Source organism: Mus pahari, chromosome 15 (genome assembly GCF_900095145.1).
Source record: "Mus pahari chromosome 15, PAHARI_EIJ_v1.1, whole genome shotgun sequence".
In the NCBI taxonomy this organism is placed as follows: Eukaryota; Metazoa; Chordata; class Mammalia; order Rodentia; family Muridae; genus Mus; species Mus pahari.
The window spans coordinates 32,159,566-32,179,574 of record NC_034604.1 but is presented as its reverse complement, the minus strand read 5'-3'; the positions used below and the strand labels follow the sequence as shown (position 1 = coordinate 32,179,574).

General features: G+C 40.7%; 2 protein-coding genes across 11 annotated transcripts in view; both read right to left on the bottom strand.

Moving 5' to 3' along the window:
- The window catches only part of LOC110333405 (protocadherin alpha-4), a 229,917-nt gene that overhangs the window by 136,629 nt on the left and 73,279 nt on the right, over positions 1–20,009 (bottom strand). For 2 of the 10 annotated variants that reach the window (XM_029546760.1, XM_029546755.1), the window contains exon 1: positions 14,398–17,258. The exons of the other annotated variants lie outside the window; for them this stretch is intronic. In XM_029546760.1, the coding sequence (XP_029402620.1) occupies positions 14,398–16,791 (2,394 nt within the window). In that variant the 5' untranslated portion in view covers positions 16,792–17,258. Of the gene's footprint in view, positions 1–14,397; positions 17,259–20,009 lie in introns of those variants that run through there. 10 annotated transcript variants of the gene reach the window in all.
- On the bottom strand, positions 4,964–7,465 carry LOC110333407 (protocadherin alpha-13-like). The gene has a single exon (XM_029546764.1). It carries the CDS (start codon positions 7,386–7,388, stop codon positions 4,983–4,985), a length of 2,406 nt encoding a protein of 801 aa, XP_029402624.1. The 5' UTR covers positions 7,389–7,465; the 3' UTR covers positions 4,964–4,982.

The following is a 20,009-nucleotide window of genomic DNA, read 5'->3' as shown; positions in this document are numbered from 1 at the left end:
TTTTTTATTTTCATTCAAATCAATTCATTTTAAAGTATCCATACAAATATATTTTGTATGTTGAAAAAAAGAGAGAGGGCTATAACAAGAGACACTGGGGAAAACCAAATAAACCTTAGGTCATACTTTAAAAACCTATATTCTATAGAATTAAAAGAGAACACTTACTAAAGTTAAATCAAGATCAGATAAGCAATTTAAATGGACTAATAGCCCCCCCAAAAAAATAGAAGCAATCATTAAAAGTCTCCCAACCAAAACCAAAAACCAAAATCAAAACGAAGCTCAGAGCCTGACTGTTTTAGTCCAGAATTCTACCAGGCTTTCAAAGAAGAGCTACCGCCAATACTCCTCAAATTATTCTACAAAATAGAAATAGAAGAAACATTTCCAAATTCATTTTATGAGGCCACAGTCACCTTGACACCCAAATCACGTGAATATTCAACAAAGAAAGAGAATTACAAACCAATATTCTTCATGAACAAAGGTGCAAAAATACTCAATAAAATACTTGCAACCTAAATTCAAGAATACATCAAAAAAAACTATCTACCAGGATCAAGAAATCCTAGAAATGCAGAAATGTTTGAGCACATGAAAATCAATCAATGTAATCCACCATATAAAACAAAGTGTAAGACAAAAACCACATAATCATCTCATTAGGTGCTGAAAAAGTCTGACAAAATCTGATACTACTTCATGATAAAAGTCTTAGAGATATTAGGGATAAAAAGGACATACTTAAATATCATTGTGACAATTTGAAGCAAGCCTATAGACAACATCAAATTAAATGGAGAGAAATTCAAAGCAATTTCACTAAAATCAGGAGAAGACAAGACTGTCCACTCTCTATATATCTATTCAATATAGTACTTATCATTCTAAATAGAGCAATAAGACAACTGAAGGAAATCAAAGGGATACGAATGGAAAGAAAAAAGATTGTAACTTTATTTGCAGATGCTATGATAGTATACATAAGCAGCCCCAAAAATCCTTCCAGAAAACTCCTAAAACTGATAAACACCTTTAGAAGAGTGGCTGGATAAAGACTATCAAAAATTCAGTGGCCCTCCTGAGCTGCAAATAATACAAAATATCTTGGTGTAACTCTAACTAAACAAGTGAAAGACTTCTATAATAAGACCTTCAAGTCTTTGAAAAACAAAATTGAAGAAAATATCAGAAAATGGAAAGCTCTCCCATGCTCATGGATCAGTAAGATTAACAGAGTAAAAATATCCATCTTATAGCAATCTATAGATTCAATGCAATCCTCATCAAAATTCAAAACAATTCTTTACAGACTCCAAAAGGCAATACTCAGCTTCATGTGGAAAAATCCATAACTGGAGTTCAGCATGTAGAGAAATGCAAATGGATCCATATCTATCATCCTGCAAAAAACTCAAATGAAATTAGATCAAAGACCTCAATATAAACCAGATAAACTGAACTTCATAAAACCTACCTAGGTGAGCTTTAAAAAATCCTATACAATAAAAGAAATTCCAGAGGTATCCCTGATTTCAAGTTCTACTACAGAGCTATAGTAATAAAAAGTGCATGGTATTAACATGAAAACAGACAGGTTGGTGAATGTAATGGAATCCAAGATATAGATGAAAATCCATGCACCTATGGACATGTAATTTTTATAAAGAAGCCAGATATATAGAATAGAAAAGTAAAAGTATCTTTTAAAAATGGCTCTGGTCTAACTGGATCTCAGTATGTAGAAAAATCCATAAAACTCAAGTCAAGTTGGATCAAAGACTTCAATATAAACTAGATAAACAAATTAATAGAAAAGAAAGTGGGGGGATAGCTTTGAGTGCATTGGCACAGGAAACAACTCCCTGAACAGAACATTAATAACACAGGCAATAAGATCAACAATCAATAAATGATACCTCATGAATATGAAAAGCAAGGCAAAGGACAAAATGGCAGCCTACAAAATGGGAAGAGTTCTTGATCAACTCCACATCTGACAGAGAGCAGATATCCAAAATATACAAAGAATTCAAGAAACCAAACATCAAGAAACCAAATAATCTAATTTTAAAAATGAAGTACAGAGAATTTTTAACAGAAGAGTCTCAAATGACTGAGAAATAATTAAATGTTCAACATCCTTAACTGTTAGGAAAATGTAAATCAAAACTACTTGAGATTCCATCTTCTACCTGTCAGAATGTCTAAAATCAAAAACACAAGCAGCAGCTCATGCTGGTGAGGATGTGGAGCAAGGGGAACAGTTCTCCACTGTGGATGGGAGTGCAAATTTGTACAACCACAAGGAAATCAACATGGTAGTTCCTCAGAAAATTGGGAATCAATCTACCTCAAGACCCAGGTTTACTACTTTTAGGCATATACCCAAAGGATGCTTCATTCTACCACAAGACTCTTGATCAACTATCTTGATAGCAGCTTTATTTATAATAGCCAGAAACTAGAAACAACCCAAAGAATGAATAAGGAAAATGTAGTACATTTACACAATAAACTATTACTCAGCTGTTAAAAAACAATAACATCATGAAATTTTCAATTAAATAGATAGAACTAAAAAAATAATTCTGAGTGAGGTAACCCAGACCCAGAAAGACAAACAAGGTATGCACTCACTTACTTTAAAGCTAACAGCCATACTCACTTACTTTACACCCATTAGCTGTAAAATAAATAATAATTGTGCTACAATTCACAGCCTGGGGGAGGCCAAGTAACAAGGAGAACTCAAAGCGATAATCTTGAGAAAAGTAAATAGAATAGAACTTGCAGGTAGACTTGGGGCAAGTGGGAATGGGAACTGGAGGGATCAGTCAGTGGCAGGGAGGGAAAGAGTACTGGTAAAGACAACTGGAATTGGGGGACACTTGAGTGGGGAATGTGGAAACCTAGTGCAGGAGAAGCTCCCTGGAATCTATGAGAATGATCCTAGCAAAGACTTCTAGTAATGTGTAATATGCAACCTGAACCAGCAATCTTTTATAGCCAAGCAAGGCTTCCAGCAGCAGGACTGGGACACCAACCCCGCAACAAAACCTTCAACCTACAATCTGTCCTGCTGCAAGCTGTGCTGATGGCACAGAACCTGTGTGAGTGGGCAACCAATGGTCCAACTTAAGGTCCATGCTATGAAAAGGAACTCACACCTGACACTGCCTGGATGACTAAGAACCAAAGGCTGTACTCCCCAGAGATCCAGGATAGAATTAACATGACTTAAAAGTTTGAATAAAATGATTACTAATGATATTCTCCTATACTTATAGATTAATCCCTAGCCCCATTGTCATTAGTTAGAACAACTGATGAGATCAGATCCAGAGACCCATGGCCAAACATTAGGCAGAGCCAGGGGAATCCTACAGAAGAAGTAGGGAAGGATTGTAGGAGCTGGAAGGGTCAAGGACACCATGAGAACATAAAACCAACTAGTTACAGACCCCGTATGGGTCTGGGCTAGGTCCTCTACATATGTTATGATTAAGAAGCTTCGTCTTCTTGTTGTACTCCTAACAGTGGGAGTGGGGAGGTGTCTCTTACTCTTTTACCTGTTCTTGGAACCATTTTCCTCCTACTGGGTTGCCTCATCTAGCCTTGACATGAGGGTTTGTACCCAGTCTTATTGTAACTTGTTATGTCATGTTCAACTGATATCCTGGTAAGTTTTTTAAGGGAAACAGAGGGGAAGAGGTGGAGTGGGGATGAGAGGAGTGGAGGGAGGAGAAACTGTGGTCAGGATGTAATGTATGAAAGAAGAATTCTTAAAAATGGCTGCTCTTCAAAAGGATCTGGGTTCAATTCCCAGCACCTACATGGTGGATCACAACCACCTCTTAACTCCAGTTCCAGGGGATATGATGCCCTCTTCTGGCTACTTCAGGCATTAAATGCATGTGGAGCATAGACACAGTCTGGCAAAACACATAAAAAAAGTAATTTTTGGAAACACAAAGAAGTGTATTTTTAGTAAAAACACAGACACATAGCTTAAATGATAAATTAATGAAAATCTGTTTCAGGTTTTGAGAGAGAGAGAGAGAGAGAGAGAGAGAGAAAGCTCAAGTTTATGGTGATATACAGGAACTAAAAATTAAATTCATAAATGCTTCTCATAGAATGGTGAGCATCAAGGGTCCTAGAGGATAACAAAGGAAAGACAAACTAGAAAAGCCTTAAACACAAACAGGGTTCTGTGGCACAGGCCTTTAATACAAGCAATCGGGAGGCAGAGGCAGGTGGTCTCTGTGAGTTTCAGGATAGCCTGGTCTACATAGTTATGAGGGGTGAACCTGTCACAATTAATAAGTAAATAATAAATAAATAAACAAACATACAAACTAATTACACTTGTAACCAAGTGTGATGTTGCACCTGAAATCCCAGCACTCCAGAGCACAGACAGAAGAATCAAAAGGTGAAGTCCATGGGGGAAGAAGGGAGGGAAAACTGCAGTCAGGGTATAATATATGAGAGAATAAAGGAAAAGAAAAGAATAAAAAAGAAAAACTAGGGATAAAGTACCACGTTTTAAAAAGAAAAGAATAACTAGAAAAATAAAAAATAAAATAAAGTTGGAGGCCAACTTAAGCTCCACAGCTAGATCCTAACTCAAGAAAAAAACATTTATTTAGAATTAAGAACTTATGAGGTCTTTAAAAATAACCTAAGTATGTAGGTATACATTAAGACTATATCTTAAAATTATTTAGCCTCACTACAATATTTTTGTAAAATGTTTCCAGTCCCATGCATTGGTTTTATTTAAAATGCTAAATAAATTTTTTCCAGTTTGTGATACTTTACTACGGTTTCTAATATTTCATTAGTGAGTGACCAATCCAATGTCAATATAGAAATTGTTAAAGACAACAAGAATGAGAAAATTTTTAACTAGATTAATGAAATGATTGAGAGAAAAGATATGAAGGAGCAACTGTTAGACACATTGATTTATATTATGAACTTACCTCTTTCAAATGTTCTACCTGCCTTTCTCTCTGACATGTGTCCTCTGCAGAGCCTAACACAGGAGGGAGACTAGGACTAAAGGCCATGAGGTCAGTCTTAGGGGGGCCTTCTCCAGAGCACACCCTCTGTCGCCTCTGCTGCGAGTATGACCAGCTCCCCACCGCGCTGGAGCACACCAGCATGGGCTTCCCTGGAGCGCAGGCTCCATCAGTGGGCCTTGCTGAGCAGCGCAGCGCGGTGTAAAGCAGTAGCGTGAGCACTAACAGGCTGGACACTGCGCAAATAGCAATGATCAGGTACACGTTGACAGTCACCAGCGACGCCTCCGAAGATGCTGTGCTCTCTGAAGCAAGGGAAGATATCTTGGGTGCTTGGCCATTCTCCACCAGAGACACTAGCACCGTGGCTGTGGCGGTCAGTGCGGGCTCGCCGTGGTCCTTCACCAACACGAACAGACGCTGGCGTGGCGCATCTGCTTCGTCTAGGGTGCGCGTCGTGCTGATCTCGCCCGTGTACAGACCCACGCGGAACGGACTGCGCATGCCCCCTGCTGCCAACTGCAGCTCATAAGACAGCCAAGCATTGTAACCAGAGTCTGCATCTACTGCGCGCACCTTTGCCACTACATGCCCTGAACCCACTGACCTAGGCACAAGTTCGCTCACTGCCCCGACAGCTCCAACGGCTCTGTGAGGCAATAGAGTGGGCGCATTGTCATTCTCATCCAGCACAAACACCTGCAGAGTCACATTGCTGCCCAGGGCAGGCACACCAGCATCCCGCGCGCTCACCTGGAACTGCAGCAGCTCCAGCTCCTCATGGTCCAGAGGCTGCAGCGCGAACACCTTGCCACTCTCCGCGTGCACAGACACATAGCTCGACAGCAAGCGCTCGCCCACCCTCCGTTCCACCAGCGAGTAGGACACCAGCGCGTTCTCCGCTGCGTCCCTATCCACTGCAGACACGGTGAAGATGTGCGCTCCAGGCGGGTTGTTCTCCTTCACAAACACTGTATATTCAGGCTGCCCGAATGTAGGAGCATTGTCGTTCACGTCAGCCACCTCCACGGACACGCTGGCTGTGGCCCACAGCGAGGGTGAGCCCCTGTCTCGGGCTGTCACCACCACCTTATAGTCAGCGGTGGTCTCGCGGTCCAGGGCGCTGTCCAACACTAACGAATAGTAATTCTTAAAAGTGGACACCAGCTTGAAGGGGAGGTGAGGCGTCAAAGAGCAAGTCACCTGCCCATTGTCACCAGAGTCTCGGTCAGACACGCTGACAAGAGCTATGACAGTGCTTGGCTGAGCATCTTCTCTGACTGGAAGTGACAGGGAAGTAATCGTGACCTCTGGTGCATTATCATTTACATCTAGTAATTCCACCAGAAGGGTACAATGGCCTGTCATTGGAATATTTCCTTTGTCTACTGCCTCCACGGGTATCTCATATAGATTAATTTCTTCGAAATCCAGTAGCCCCTTTGTCCTAACTTCTCCACTGTTGGGATCTATATTAAATGCATGCACCACCGCAGGGGATACAGGCCGTCTGAAGGAGTAGATTATATCCCCATTTATACCCTCATCAGGATCTGTGGCGTTTAAGTTAATCATCAACGTTCCATTAAGTGCATCCTCTAACACTCTAACTTTATAGACGAACCGATCAAACTCTGGAGCATTGTCATTCACATCGAGGATGGTGATCAGCAGCTGAACTGTGCCAGTCAGTTCCGGTTTGCCTCCGTCACTAGCTGTTAGTAATAAACTATGCTCCTGAATTTCTTCTCTGTCTAATGATTTCTTTAACACAAGGGATAATGAAGAAGTTCGCTCACGATTGTTTTGCGTGTCCAAAGCGAAATAATCACTGGGATCCAATCGGTAGGTCAAGGCGGAATTGACTCCGATATCTGCATCGGATGCGCCATCTAGTGGAAATCTAGTTTCTGGAGGTCTCGACTCGGCAATCACGATGTTTTTGTTGGTTTCGGGGAACACAGGTGGATTGTCATTAATGTCCCTCACCTCCACCTCCACGTGGAAAACCTGCAGCGGCCTGTCCACGATCACCTCCAGGTGAATGCTGCACTCCGCGCTCCGTCCGCACAGCTCCTCCCGGTCGATCCGAGAATTCACAAACAAAATGCCATTCTGCAGATTTACCTCCAGAAGGTCCCCGAGGTCCTTGGACGCCATCCTGAACAGGCGGGGCACCAGCTCCGCCAGCTCCAGCCCCAGGTCCTGCGCGATGCGGCCCACGAAGGTGCCGTGTTTGGCCTCTTCTAGGATGGAGTAGTGGAGCTGGCCGCTCCCTGCCTCCCAGGTTGTGAGGAGCAGGAGCGAGAGCAGGAAGCACCGGGATCCTGGGCCGCTTTGCGAGAATAATAGCATGGTACACAGGCAGAAAGATATGGTGGTAGCTACAGTATACAAAATACCTTACCTGAAACTGTCTCTCAAAAGCTGTTTGGGAGATGTCCTAGTACTAGTTCACTGCCAGTTCTCTGAAGGAAGTGACTTTGTTTGAAAAAAAAAAAAAGTTCGCAGTGAAGAGCGACATCATGAGGCATGAATGTGTAAGTGTAGCGATCGCTAGTCTTCATATTTTCCATTGATATAAGCCTTTATTCCCTTGCATATTCTGAAATTTCCACTGCAAGTATGTATGTGTGAACTAAATATTTGTTATCCAGGAACAGTAAATTACTTATTTTCAGCATCAGGTGTTACTTATCAGTGTCTCGCATTGTGTGTGTGTGTGTGTGTGTGTGTGTGTGTGTGTGTGTGTAAAATTTTTAATTAGATAGCATTATAATTTGGCTTCGTTGTGATATGTCTCTAGTTCTGATAGTCATGCAGGTTTTGTTGTCAATGTTCTTGCCCTGTAATATTTTCAAGACCTTCTCCCATTAACTACCACTAATTCCAAGTGGAAACATAGTGATCACATAAAACACATGAAGTGGAAGATAGGCAGTTATATACTAGATTTCAAGTAATACACACTGTTCATAAGTTCCAAGAGTGGATAAAACATTTATATCTTGAAGGATGTATCTATCTGTAATATGTTTGTGTGGGTACACAACAATCTATATAAAACAATGATTTTATGTTTTCAGTTCACCTTATAGAAAACATACCACGAAATAACATTCTGTTATTTAGTCTAATTTAAGCTACTACCAGTGGTTTAAACTTGCTTTTTTCCCTACCACATCGTAATTTCATCATCAATAGAAAAGAATTGGTACTGTTTAAGTTAACTCTGATTTTTTCCAAGTCCGTGATGGTAGCAACACATTGATGCTAATACATCATTCACAAAAGAATATTACTGTTGTCTGTTATTATAGCTACAGTCAAAAGTTTCAGGCCAAACAGTATAATAAAAGATATATTTTATATATTATAAATGTAGTGGCTTAAGATATGGAGTTAAGAGCAATAGCTGCTTTTCTAGAGGTCTCAAGTTCAATTCTCGCCAGCCAAGTAGTTATTTACAACCATCTATGATGGGGTCTTATGCCCTATTCTGGTGTGTAGGCACAGATGCACTAAAAAGCACTCATACACATAAAATACATGAACAAATAAATCTTAAAGTAAATGTAAATTATATATGACCCTAATATTACATTATAAACTGTATATCCAATCTCTACAATGCCTAGCCTGTGAGCAACTCTATACGAAATGACCATTGGGTTCTCACCTCTATTCCCTTCTGAAATCAATGTGGAGTATTGTATTCTCTCGCCCATACAATCTTCTCCTGTTGCTCTGTTTCTACGACATGCATTACCCTTATGATGGCAATAGCCCCTTGATTCTTCCTGATGTTTCCTGTCTACCAGAATATACACATATTGCATCATCTATCCCTGGACATAAGTCAACCATTTGCAGTATGCCCTTTAAGACACCCTAAACTCACTCATCTCTTTATCATCTCAAACATTCTCTTCAACTTCCAACACAGTTAACTATTTATTCATCCTTTTGATCTTCAGTATAAAGTTATTTATTATCCACAGTGACAGTATATATTTTTATTCCCCTTTACCCAGATTGGACACTCAAATGGATGTATCCTCCTTACCTATAGGCATTTTTTCATATTTTTTTCCTTTGCTCAATTTCTCAACGTTATTCCCATCATGTGACTTCATGGTTTTCCCATTAAGATACATCACCATGAAATGGAGGGCTCTTTTCTTATAACAACATTTATTTCTTTTACCTATTCTTTTTTCAAGTTTATTGTCTTATGAGCATATTTTGTCTTCATGAATGCACTTGCGCATGTGCATGTCTTGTATCTATGGAGGCCAGAACAGAGTGTTGAGTTCTCTGGAACTAGAGTTATTAAAAGCTGTCACAACCACGGATTCTCTAGACGAGTAACAAGCCCTTAACTACTTTGCCATCTCTCCCCAGTTTAGGCTGACCCTATTCTCTGGGGAAAAAAACATATGTTTTCCTCCATTTAACCTTATTAACTCCATCTTCATTTCAGTGCTGCCTGTCTTATCCTAATGCCTCCTTCTTTGCTTGCTTCTTTTCTCCACACAACTAAGATGTTCAAACACCTTTAACTTCCAGATAAAACATGTATTCACCTTCTTTTCTAGCATTCACTTGACCCTCACACTCTGACTTTCAACCTTGGTTAGCTTGTAGAAAATGGCTGTAGTCCTGCGTGTGCATCCTTGGCATGAGCAAAGCCATGTCTAACAGGTCTCACACCTAAGGGAGTCTGAAGCGGAAATCTCTGGTTTCTTTGGAGATCCAGTTGTGTTGTGGGGTGTTTTTCCGGAAACTGTTTTACGAGAGCATGTTTTTGTGCTGAAGCAGACATGTGGGAGGACATTTTGCTGAGATCAGACTCGTGGTGTTTCTTTGGAGGAGGGGCATATGATGTTTTACTAGAGTGGATGTTTGAGATAACATGTAATGTAACCACTACATTTTTGTAACTCAACAGACAGTGGACCAAGCTGTGTGGCATTGGTTCACCTTGCCACAGTTTGCTGGTCATCATTTATTGGGACTATGTAGAAAGAAATGCATCAAAGAAATTCTGGTGGTGTTCTGGCAGCTACTTGCCACTTTGACGGACTCAGGCCATTTGGCAGAGCCTGGAAGTTTCTTCTGCATCAAACTGCCTTTGTTGATTCATGAATGGCGTTTGCAAGTGGGTCAAGCTGCTGCTGCTGATTCATGTGAACTGAACTGCTGATAGCCTTACAACACAGATTGGATTCACACCAAATAACTATTTCTTCAAAGGTCCACATCCTCCTTTTCTCTATTAACCTTTTCTTTGCACTGCCTCTGGTGTATGGTGGCCTAGAAGGGGGGTTAAAGCATTTAAGTACACTTATTAACGTAGAATTTGAGAAATAAAAGCCTAAAGGAGTGGCATGGCCTATTCCATGCCCAAGACTAGGATGTTTGCTGAGGCAGGATGACTGTGTAGGAGTTGACCTTTACTAAGAGGAAAGCCATGTACAAGGCTCTACCCACAGTTTCCTAGCTCCACAAGACTGCATATTTACTACCACCCCATAATATTCTTTACTGAGATTAGATATCTACTCCCTTCTTTTCCCAGTATATACTAAAAGTGATTGGGTGGCAAGGGGAGGCTGCTATGACTCCATCCAAGCATACATCTCACCTGGTCCTAGCTTGGCTTCTACTTTGTGTCTGTTTTTCTTAATCTCCAGTTGCTTGCAGCTAGCTTTCCAGGACCCAGCCTCCATAGCAGAGACATTACCTATTTTCTATCTTTCTAAGCCTACCATAGAAGACTGAATAGTGGCACCTCAAAAGATGTACCCACATCTTAAGGCTCATGAATATAACTTTATATACTAAACCAATGTAACTAAATTAAGAATAATTTATTCTGCATAATCCAAGTCAGCCTTAAATGCCATTACATATGTCCTTATCAAACAAAAGCACAGGTGAGAAGACATGAAGAAGAGAAGGCAATGTGACTATAAAGACAGAAATTGAAAGTGATGTTGGCAAGGAATGCCAACAGCCATCAGAAACCAACAGAAGCAAAGAATAGGGATTTTTCTATCCTGCTCTATTATTCCTAAGATGCTTTACTCTTATAGGGGAAATATGCCCTTAATTCTTACAAGTGTTTCAGGTCTTCTTCATTTTGGACATCTGGCCTCAAAAATTGTGAGACAAACTAATATTTCATCCCAGTCTGTGATCATTTCTTACAACAGCCTCAGAAATTAACATGCATGCCTACCTAAATCATTTTGCTCAATATTACTTTTCATTTTTCATACTGTCTCTTGGTGACTTTTGTCCTTTCATGGACTTACATTTTTGGAAAGGAATTATACCTCAATGTGTGTATAACCCCCCTCTGAGTTCTAGGTCCATGTTTCGAATCATGATACTATTCTAGTACCTCAAAAGTAACAGGTTCATAAATGTTCCTCCCATTTCCTACCTCTCAAACACACACACACACACACACACACACACACACACACACACACAAGTCATTTACACCATAGTACACCAAACTTATAAAAGAATAGATGACACCACATTTTTGTTTTGGAAGTCTTTCTTTCATGAGCACTCCAACTCCTATGACTGGAAATGTCACTAGTGGCAGAAGCCAGCATAGCTCCTGAAAGGCTTTGGTCACGGGTCCAGTCTGCATTCTCATTTTATACCCTATACTCAAAAAGTGGGGCAAACAAGAAAATGAGATTTCACAGAAGCATACATGGCAGGCAGCAGATTGTTGAGGACAATGACACAGTGCTTCAGCTATTTCTTCAGGACATTCTGTTCCAAGTAGCAAATAAAGCCATGCTTGGCAACTATGCAATGTTTTAAGTAATAAATCACTAAATAAATCAATAAACTTGCATGTAATAATTGGTCTTTCTTACCTTATCCTACTTCATTTTGTCTTTCTCTTATCATTTATATATTTTTGAGACAGTATTTCTCTATGTAGTCCTATCTGTCCTAGAGCTCAATATGTAAACCAGGCTGACCTTGACCTCATAGAGGCCCTCTTGCCTCCACCTCCATAATTCTAGAGTTAAAGGTGTGTGCCAACACACCTGGCTTTATCATTCCTATTGAGTCAATCATCTGAATGCTTCTCTTTGCTAGTCGCTCTAACCAGTTTCCCACAATTCTTTTCTATTACAGCTTTTAAAGCTCTATTGTTCCACAGGGTGTGGTTGCACAAGCATTTAGTTCCAACACTTAGAGGCAGGTAGACTTCTGACATCCAGGTCAGCCTGGGCTACTAAGTTCCAGGACAGCCAGGGATTGATAGAGAAACCCCGTCTTGGGGGAAGGGGAGAATCTCCATTTGCTTGATACCGAAGTATTTATGGAAGATCCTCTATGTGCTTCCCTGCTTTCATAGGCTTCCCACTACTGATCTTTCAAGTTCACATTCTTCAGAGAGCACTCTTTTATTCATACTTATCTTTCACCCATGAAACCTTACTGTTTATCCTTTGAAATGTTATCTGTCCTTTATGATAATCCTGAAGAAAATGTTGCCCAAACTCCAGTTTGCTAAATGGCACAGACTGCCCAGACAATACATTTTGATATCACACAATAATCAAATATTCATGATTGAACATGTAATATATTCCTGGTTCTAAAATGAAGGTTTATGAAAGAGTAGGTAAAATCTAGGAAAATTTAAAGCCTTTAACATCAGGTTGGAGGATAGGAAGTTTTGCTCTCTGGTCAAAAACAAGTTCTGTGTATTTTTGTGAAAGGAAATTTTAAAATGTAAGTTGTAATTCAGAGAATTCATCAAATACGGGCAGAAGATCAATATACCACAATGAGGTTGGAATCCTCCAAAACTAGGTTTAAACAGGTCATACTACCTCTGTGACTTCAGTGTCAGGTTTTCTCGTTAGTAAGATGCGAATGATGGTTGTATCTGCACCATAGATACTATCACCTGGCAATTAAGATAATCTCAAGTTAAGATGTTAACAGAAGGATTAGAATAGTGTGGGCAAACCCGAATCCCGTGCTGACATTCCTACATCATAGTCTCCTGGTCCAGAACACTGTCCAGACTTAGTGAATAGTAAGTCTTGAAAGTGGACAGCAGCTTGAAAGGACATGGGTATCTGAGAGGCTGTTGGCACACTGGAGTCAAAGTCAGACACACAGATCAGAGCAATTACTGTTTCCACCTGAACATCTTCTAGCACAGACATTGTCATTCACATCCAGAACTTTCACTCTGACCGTGCTGTCATGTACCACAGAAGGAACTCCTTTATCAATTGCATTGACTAGAATTTCATAAGCCCTATTCTCTTCAACATCTAGTTTCCCATCAATTCTAAATTTACCTGTGTCTGGTAAATTTTAAGTTTTTGTAAAGCTTAAAGTGCTCACTAGTAAGCTGAATCATTTGGAACCCACAGGATATTTCTCTGTTCAGGCCTTCAGCTACATCAGAAGCATTTAGTTGAATTACAGAGGTGTGGTTTTGAACATTTTCAAGGAAGCCTACTTTATAAGATGATTTATAAAACTTGGCTGAATTTTCATTCATATCCAGGATAGCTTTTTGGTTTTGGTTTAGTTTTAGTTGTTTGAGACAGGGTTTCTCTGTGTAGCCCTAGCTGTCCTGGAACTTAGAGATCACCTGCCTTTGCCTACTGAGTGAGATTAAAGGCATGCACCACTATGGCTCAGATGGTTATTTGAATCTGAGTAGATCCTGTTAGCTCTGGTTTACTGCCAGCAATGGCTGTTAACACTAAAGGAAATCCTGATATTTCCTCTCAAGAATCAGTACTGGAAATATTCTTTTATATTGTTTCAGAATGTAAGACTGAACTTCTGTCTCCAAGTAAACTGAAGATGATTTTTACATGGTGGTGATGCGCAGGGCAGTAAATCAATTCTGAGCTGGAAACAAGGGTTCCATTGTTGATACAAACATTTTTTAAAGCAACTGATCAAAGAATATGAAAATATCAAAGCAAAGGACTGTAAATAGACCAACTCAAGCAAATCTAAATAGCCTGGCATGGTTGTCCACTTCATTGAGTATTAAATGAAATACTCATTGAAATGAGTGCTGTGACTTAGCTCAAGTAAAACAGTGGTTATTTCCACTATGTTGACTTCTTTTTATAACCAAAACTTGAAACAAATGGGGCACTTATTAGCTGGAGAACTCTATTACATGGCTTAAAGACTGGGTCAATGCACATCTGGCATTTTGCTAACGGCCATTGTTCCTTGAAACAGCACTCAAAATGTATTCATTTTAAATATTTCCCTTAAAACTGAATTCTAAGTGATTTATAGGCATTTACCAGAAAAGTGGGACTTGTAGAAAACTCACCTGTCCAGGGTGATTTGACTCTGACTCCTGTCTTTCCCTTTGATCTCTATCCAGGTTGGGAGGTAGACTGGGGCTAAAGGCCATGAGGTCGGTCTTGGGAAGAACTTCCCCAGAGCACACCCTCTGCCGCCTCTGCTGTGAATAGGACCAGCTCCCCACCTCGCTGGAGCACACCAGCATGGGCTTCCCAGGCCCCTCAGTGGCCTCACTGACCATAGGCAATGCTGAGCAGCACAGCGCTGTATACAGCAACAGCGTGAGTACCAAGAGACTGGAAACTGCGCAGATGGCGATGATCAAATACACGTTGACATCCACCAGCGATGCCTCCGGGGCTGAAGCACGTCCTGCTGCCTGTGAAAAGAACTTTGGAGCTTGGCCGCTTTCCACAAGAGACACTAATACAGTTGCAGTGGCTGTCAGTGCTGGCTCACCATGGTCCTTCACCAGCACCAATAGAGTCTGCCGAGGAGCGTCCACCTCATCCAGGGCACGCGTCGTGCTGATCTCACCCGTGTACAGACCCACACGGAATGGGCTGCGTAGTCCACTTGTTCCCAACTGTACTTCATATGACAGCCAAGCATTGTAACCAGAGTCCGCATCCACTGCACGCACCTTGGTGACTACATGACCGGAACCCACCGACCTGGACACAAGCTCGCTCACTGCTCCACCAGCTCCAACAGTTCCATGAGGCAGCAGCGTGGGTGCATTGTCATTCTCATCCAGCACAAACACCTGCAGAGTCACATTGCTGCCCAGGGTAGGCACACCAGCATCCCACGCGCTCACCTGGAACTGCAGCAGCTCCAGTTCCTCATGGTCCAGAGGCTGCAGTGCGAACACCTTGCCGCTCTCTGCGTGCACAGACACATAGCTTGACAGCAAGCGCTCGCCCACCCTCCTCTCCACCAGCGAGTAGGACACCAGAGCATTCTCCTGCGCGTCCTCATCCATCGCTGACACCGTGAAGATGTGCGCTCCAGGCGGGTTGTTCTCCTTCACGAACACGGTGTATTCGGGCTGCGCGAACACTGGAGCATTGTCATTCACATCAGCCACCTCCACAGACACGCTAGCTGTGGCAGACAGTGAAGGCGAACCACCATCCCGCGCTGTCACAACCAAACCATAGGTTGACACCCTCTCACGGTCCAGACTGCTATCCAGTACCAAAGAATAATAGTTTTTAAAGGTGGATACAATTTTGAAGGGGACATTAGGTGTAAGAGAGCAGGTCACTTGGCCATTGATACCAGAATCAAGGTCGGATACGCTAATTAAAGCAATGACTGTATTTGGCTGGGCATCCTCTCTTACTGGGAGGGACAGCGAAGTTAATGTCACTTCAGGGGAGTTGTCATTGGTGTCTAAGATTTCTACCAAGACTACACAGTGACCTACCATTGGGGGATTTCCTTTATCCGTGGCCAGCACTTCTATTTCATAAAACTTGTTCTCCTCATAATCTAAAGTCCCGTTGACCCTCAATTCTCCGTTGTTTTCATCTAGGGTAAATAAATGTCTCCCAGTGGGCTTAATGGACATCAGAGAGTATACCAGTTGCCCGTTTACACCTTCGTCTAGATCCGTGGCGTTCAACGTTATGACAAGAGTTTCTTTAGCAGCATTTTCCATTATTCTTACCTTGTATTCTAAATGATCGAACACCGGATCATTGTCGTTAACATCTAAGACACGAACCCAAAGATGAACTGTACCGGTGAGTTCCGGTTTTCCGCCATCTGTGGCTGTTAATAGCAAATTAAGTTCCGGGGTTTTCTCCCGATCTAGAACCTTCTTTAATATAAGTGACGGTCTTTTCGTCTGCTTACTATTGGTTGGTGGTTCTAAAGAAAAATACTCGTTTTGACTTAATCTGTAGACTAGTACAGCGTTCTCTCCTATGTCCGCATCAGATGCTCCCTCTAGCGGAAAACGTGAGTCCGGTTGCTTAGATTCATAAATAAGCAGCCTTTGTTCTTTAAGAGGAAACACTGGCGAGTTGTCGTTAATGTCCCTCACCTCCACCTGCACGTGGAAAACCTGCAGCGGCCTGTCCACGATCACCTCCAAGTGGATGCTACACTCCGCGCTCCGCCCGCACAGCTCCTCCCGGTCGATCCGAGAATTCACAAACAAAATGCCATTCTGCAGATTTACCTCCAGAAGGTCCCCGCGGTCCTTGGACGCCACCCTGAACAGGCGGGGCACCAGCTCCGACAGCTCCAGCCCCAGGTCCTGCGCGATTCGGCCCACGAAGGTGCCGTGTTTGGCCTCCTCTGGGATGGTATAGTGGAGCTGGCCGCTCCCTGCCTCCCAGGCGGCGAGGAGAAGAAGCCAGCGTAGCGGTGGCAGAGTGCAGGATCCCCTTCTTTGAAAACTTAACATTGCATATGAAATCGGCCTCCAAAATGTCTCCTTTCGCTGACTGTATCAGATACTTGTCTTCAGATTGAAATCTCGCTTGATTCTCGTGAATTTTCAAAGGATCCCTTTATAAGCAGCACTCAGAATGATGGAGTCGGGTTTTGTTTGAAGAGCGCTAGATTCTTCGAACCAATCCATGAATGAATTCTTTCCACCAAGTAAAGAGCGACACCTTGTGCCTGAAATTGTGAGTACTCGTGTACATCCACCACTGGAGAATTTCACCTTTTGTATACTTTGCCCAAAATAATTCCAAAATGCACATTTATAGACCATTCTAATTTTAAGCCACACTGAAGGTGTGAAGGTGGTACACACCACATGTGTGAAGGTGGTACTTGTTATTGAACAGCATCATATTAAATTCTTGTTTGACTTACATCTAGAAAATTATTCTTTTATCTAAACACTTTTAAAAGATAGCTCACTTCTTTAGGTAAACTTGAAAAAACTAGAGTTAAACAGTTTCCTAACATCTTATTTATTATATAAAATATTATCAGATTTGAATTGTTATAATTACAGTCTCCTTTATTGCTTAGGCTGCCAGGGAACTCAATGGTCCCAACAGTTGAACCTAGTTTGTTGTTTCTGTTTGTGGTTTGGAGTTTTGTTTGAGTCTAAAGTTGGTGCTAGGCAAGTGCTCAACCCTTGAAGTTCCACAATAACAGTGTTCTGTACACTATGTCCTTAGCCATGTAGGTTTGCGTTCTCTTATATTTTAAAAAATTAAATTTTCTTGAACAAATTTATGAGGTGCAAGCTACGTGGTGATGTGTGTATCTGCTGACGCATGTAATGATCAAATCAGAGTTAACACATAATCACATCAAACATTCGTCATCTCTTTGTGGTGAAACTTTCCAAGTTATCTCTTATCCTATTAATATATACATGTCATTATCAGCAATATCATCCTTATTTTCTTCAGTTCTGATTCTTGATTCTTGTTTACATAACATCGTTTTCTTGTAATAAATTACTGAGTTTGTGTCCACTGCAGAATAAGAAAACAAATGTTTTCAAGCTTTATAATTTGAAACAGAATTCACAAAGGGAAAGCCTGTTGACCTAGATGAATTCTGCACTTGACATATATGATTTCTCACACAAATCCTATTGTCAGTAATGATATCATGATATTTTACTTGTATTATCATTGATAAGACAACAAAGGCAGCTTTTTAAATCACAGAGTGAATTCTCATTCACTGAAAGAAACAATGCTTCCAGAAAAGTCTCTGCACCACTTGGGTACTTCCATGTAACCAACATGAGTTTTCCTAACCCAATAAAAATATGTCTGTGGGAAATAATGTCAGTGAAAAATGTTGGGTTTGTGATTATAAGATCATCCAAAAAGGTAAGTAAATTTTATGACATCTCCTCTAAGTACATGAGATTGTGCTTAAAACACACACACAAGTCGAACAGTTTAACTAAGTGACAAATTACCTTAGAGTCTGTGTATGCCATTTTCTATAATACTTAGTGGGAGGTTGGAAATATTAAGGATAGTTTTCATTTATTTCTTTTTCTGTGATAGTTTTCTATATATATGGCTTGCTGTCCTGGAATTTTGTAGACCCAACTGGCCTTGAATTCAGAGATCCGCCTGCTTCTGCCTCTGAAGTGCTTCTATTAAAGGCTATGCCACCATATCCAGCTTTAATTTTCATTTCTTGAAGATGTAGTTATGTTTTCTCTATCCTTTCATACACACTAGCAATTTAGAAGAAAAAGAAGATGATACCACACAAGTTTAGAGCAGAAAATCATTCACAGAAAAAAAAAACTCTTAGCATTGTGTTATTCATGAATTCTTTAAGAAACAAAAGCCCAGGTTTGAGCTCCCAGGCTCCAGTAATACTCCTACCTCAGTGTTAAATGGTTTTGAGGGTTCTTCTGCACCCTACAGGTATTAAAATAACATGAAAATTTCAGAAACTATGGTTTAAAAAATAAAGAAAAGGATCGGTCTCCTCTAAGAACAGTGGATTCTATTATGTACCTGTAAAGCAATGCAATCATGTGTAGTCAATTCAAATGCAATATGTAAAATAACAGTAAGCTGGACACAATATGTAAAGTGTGTCAGATTTATATTGAACAAAAGGAAACGGTGATTCTCCAACTACATTGTCACAGGAAATGAGGTTTGAGCTGGAATATAAAAAACAAATATGAAAAACTCTACCCATGAGAGGAAAGGTGATGATATCACAAATATGAGCTAAAATCATATTCTAACCTAAGTGTTTGTTTCCAATAATACATAGTTTTGGATATATAAAAGTGGTCCTGGGTAAATACCAAGTCAAATGTTGGTAAAGAGTGTGACTCAATATCCCATATTTTAGTTCAGTTATCTATATCTGAAATAGTTCAGGTATCTATATCTGAATCATTCCTAGAAAAAATATTATACTCTCTCTCTCTCTCTCAGTGGGCGCAACATCCAGCTGCAGACTAATCTCAAGAAACCTCACCAAAATCATTCTTAATACTGATTTTGTAAAAATTGATTGATGAATTCATGGATTTCATGCTCAATGGTTGCTAAATCAGTTTGACTAGATATAAATCCTACCAGCATGTCTCACTAATTATATATTAAAATGCAAAGCTTTATGTCCTCTTAGTCAGTATTATTGAGTAGTTCTCATGTTATTCTTTCTTGAAAAATGGAAACCACAGAAATTAATTTTGAAACCATTCTTGGAACCACGAGAAATATTCTCAAAATCAGATTATAAGTTCGCTTTCTGAGCACTATGTTAAGAAAAGTACAGGATCTGCTCAAGGATGTTGACTCTGCTCTGTTGTATTGTGGCTTATTCAAATGAACACAGCTATTATTCTCAAACATTTGGTCAACTGGCACAAGCTTTTCCATCAAAAACAACAATAAGCTGCTTTAGGGGACTGATGGAGCCAAGAGGTGGTGACTCAAGAGAAAGAGGAAAGAGGGCCTCTGAGTTTGAGGCCAGCCTGGTCTACTGAGCAATTTCTAGGCTAGCCAAAGCTGCACAAAGAAACCCTGTCTCCAAAAAACAAAAACAACAAAAGCAAAAGAAACAAACAAGGAAAGAGAGAGGGGGAGGAGGAGAGAGAGAAAGGAAAGAAAGAAAGGAAGAAAGAAAAAGAGAAAGAAAGAAAGAAAGAGAGAGAGAGAGAGA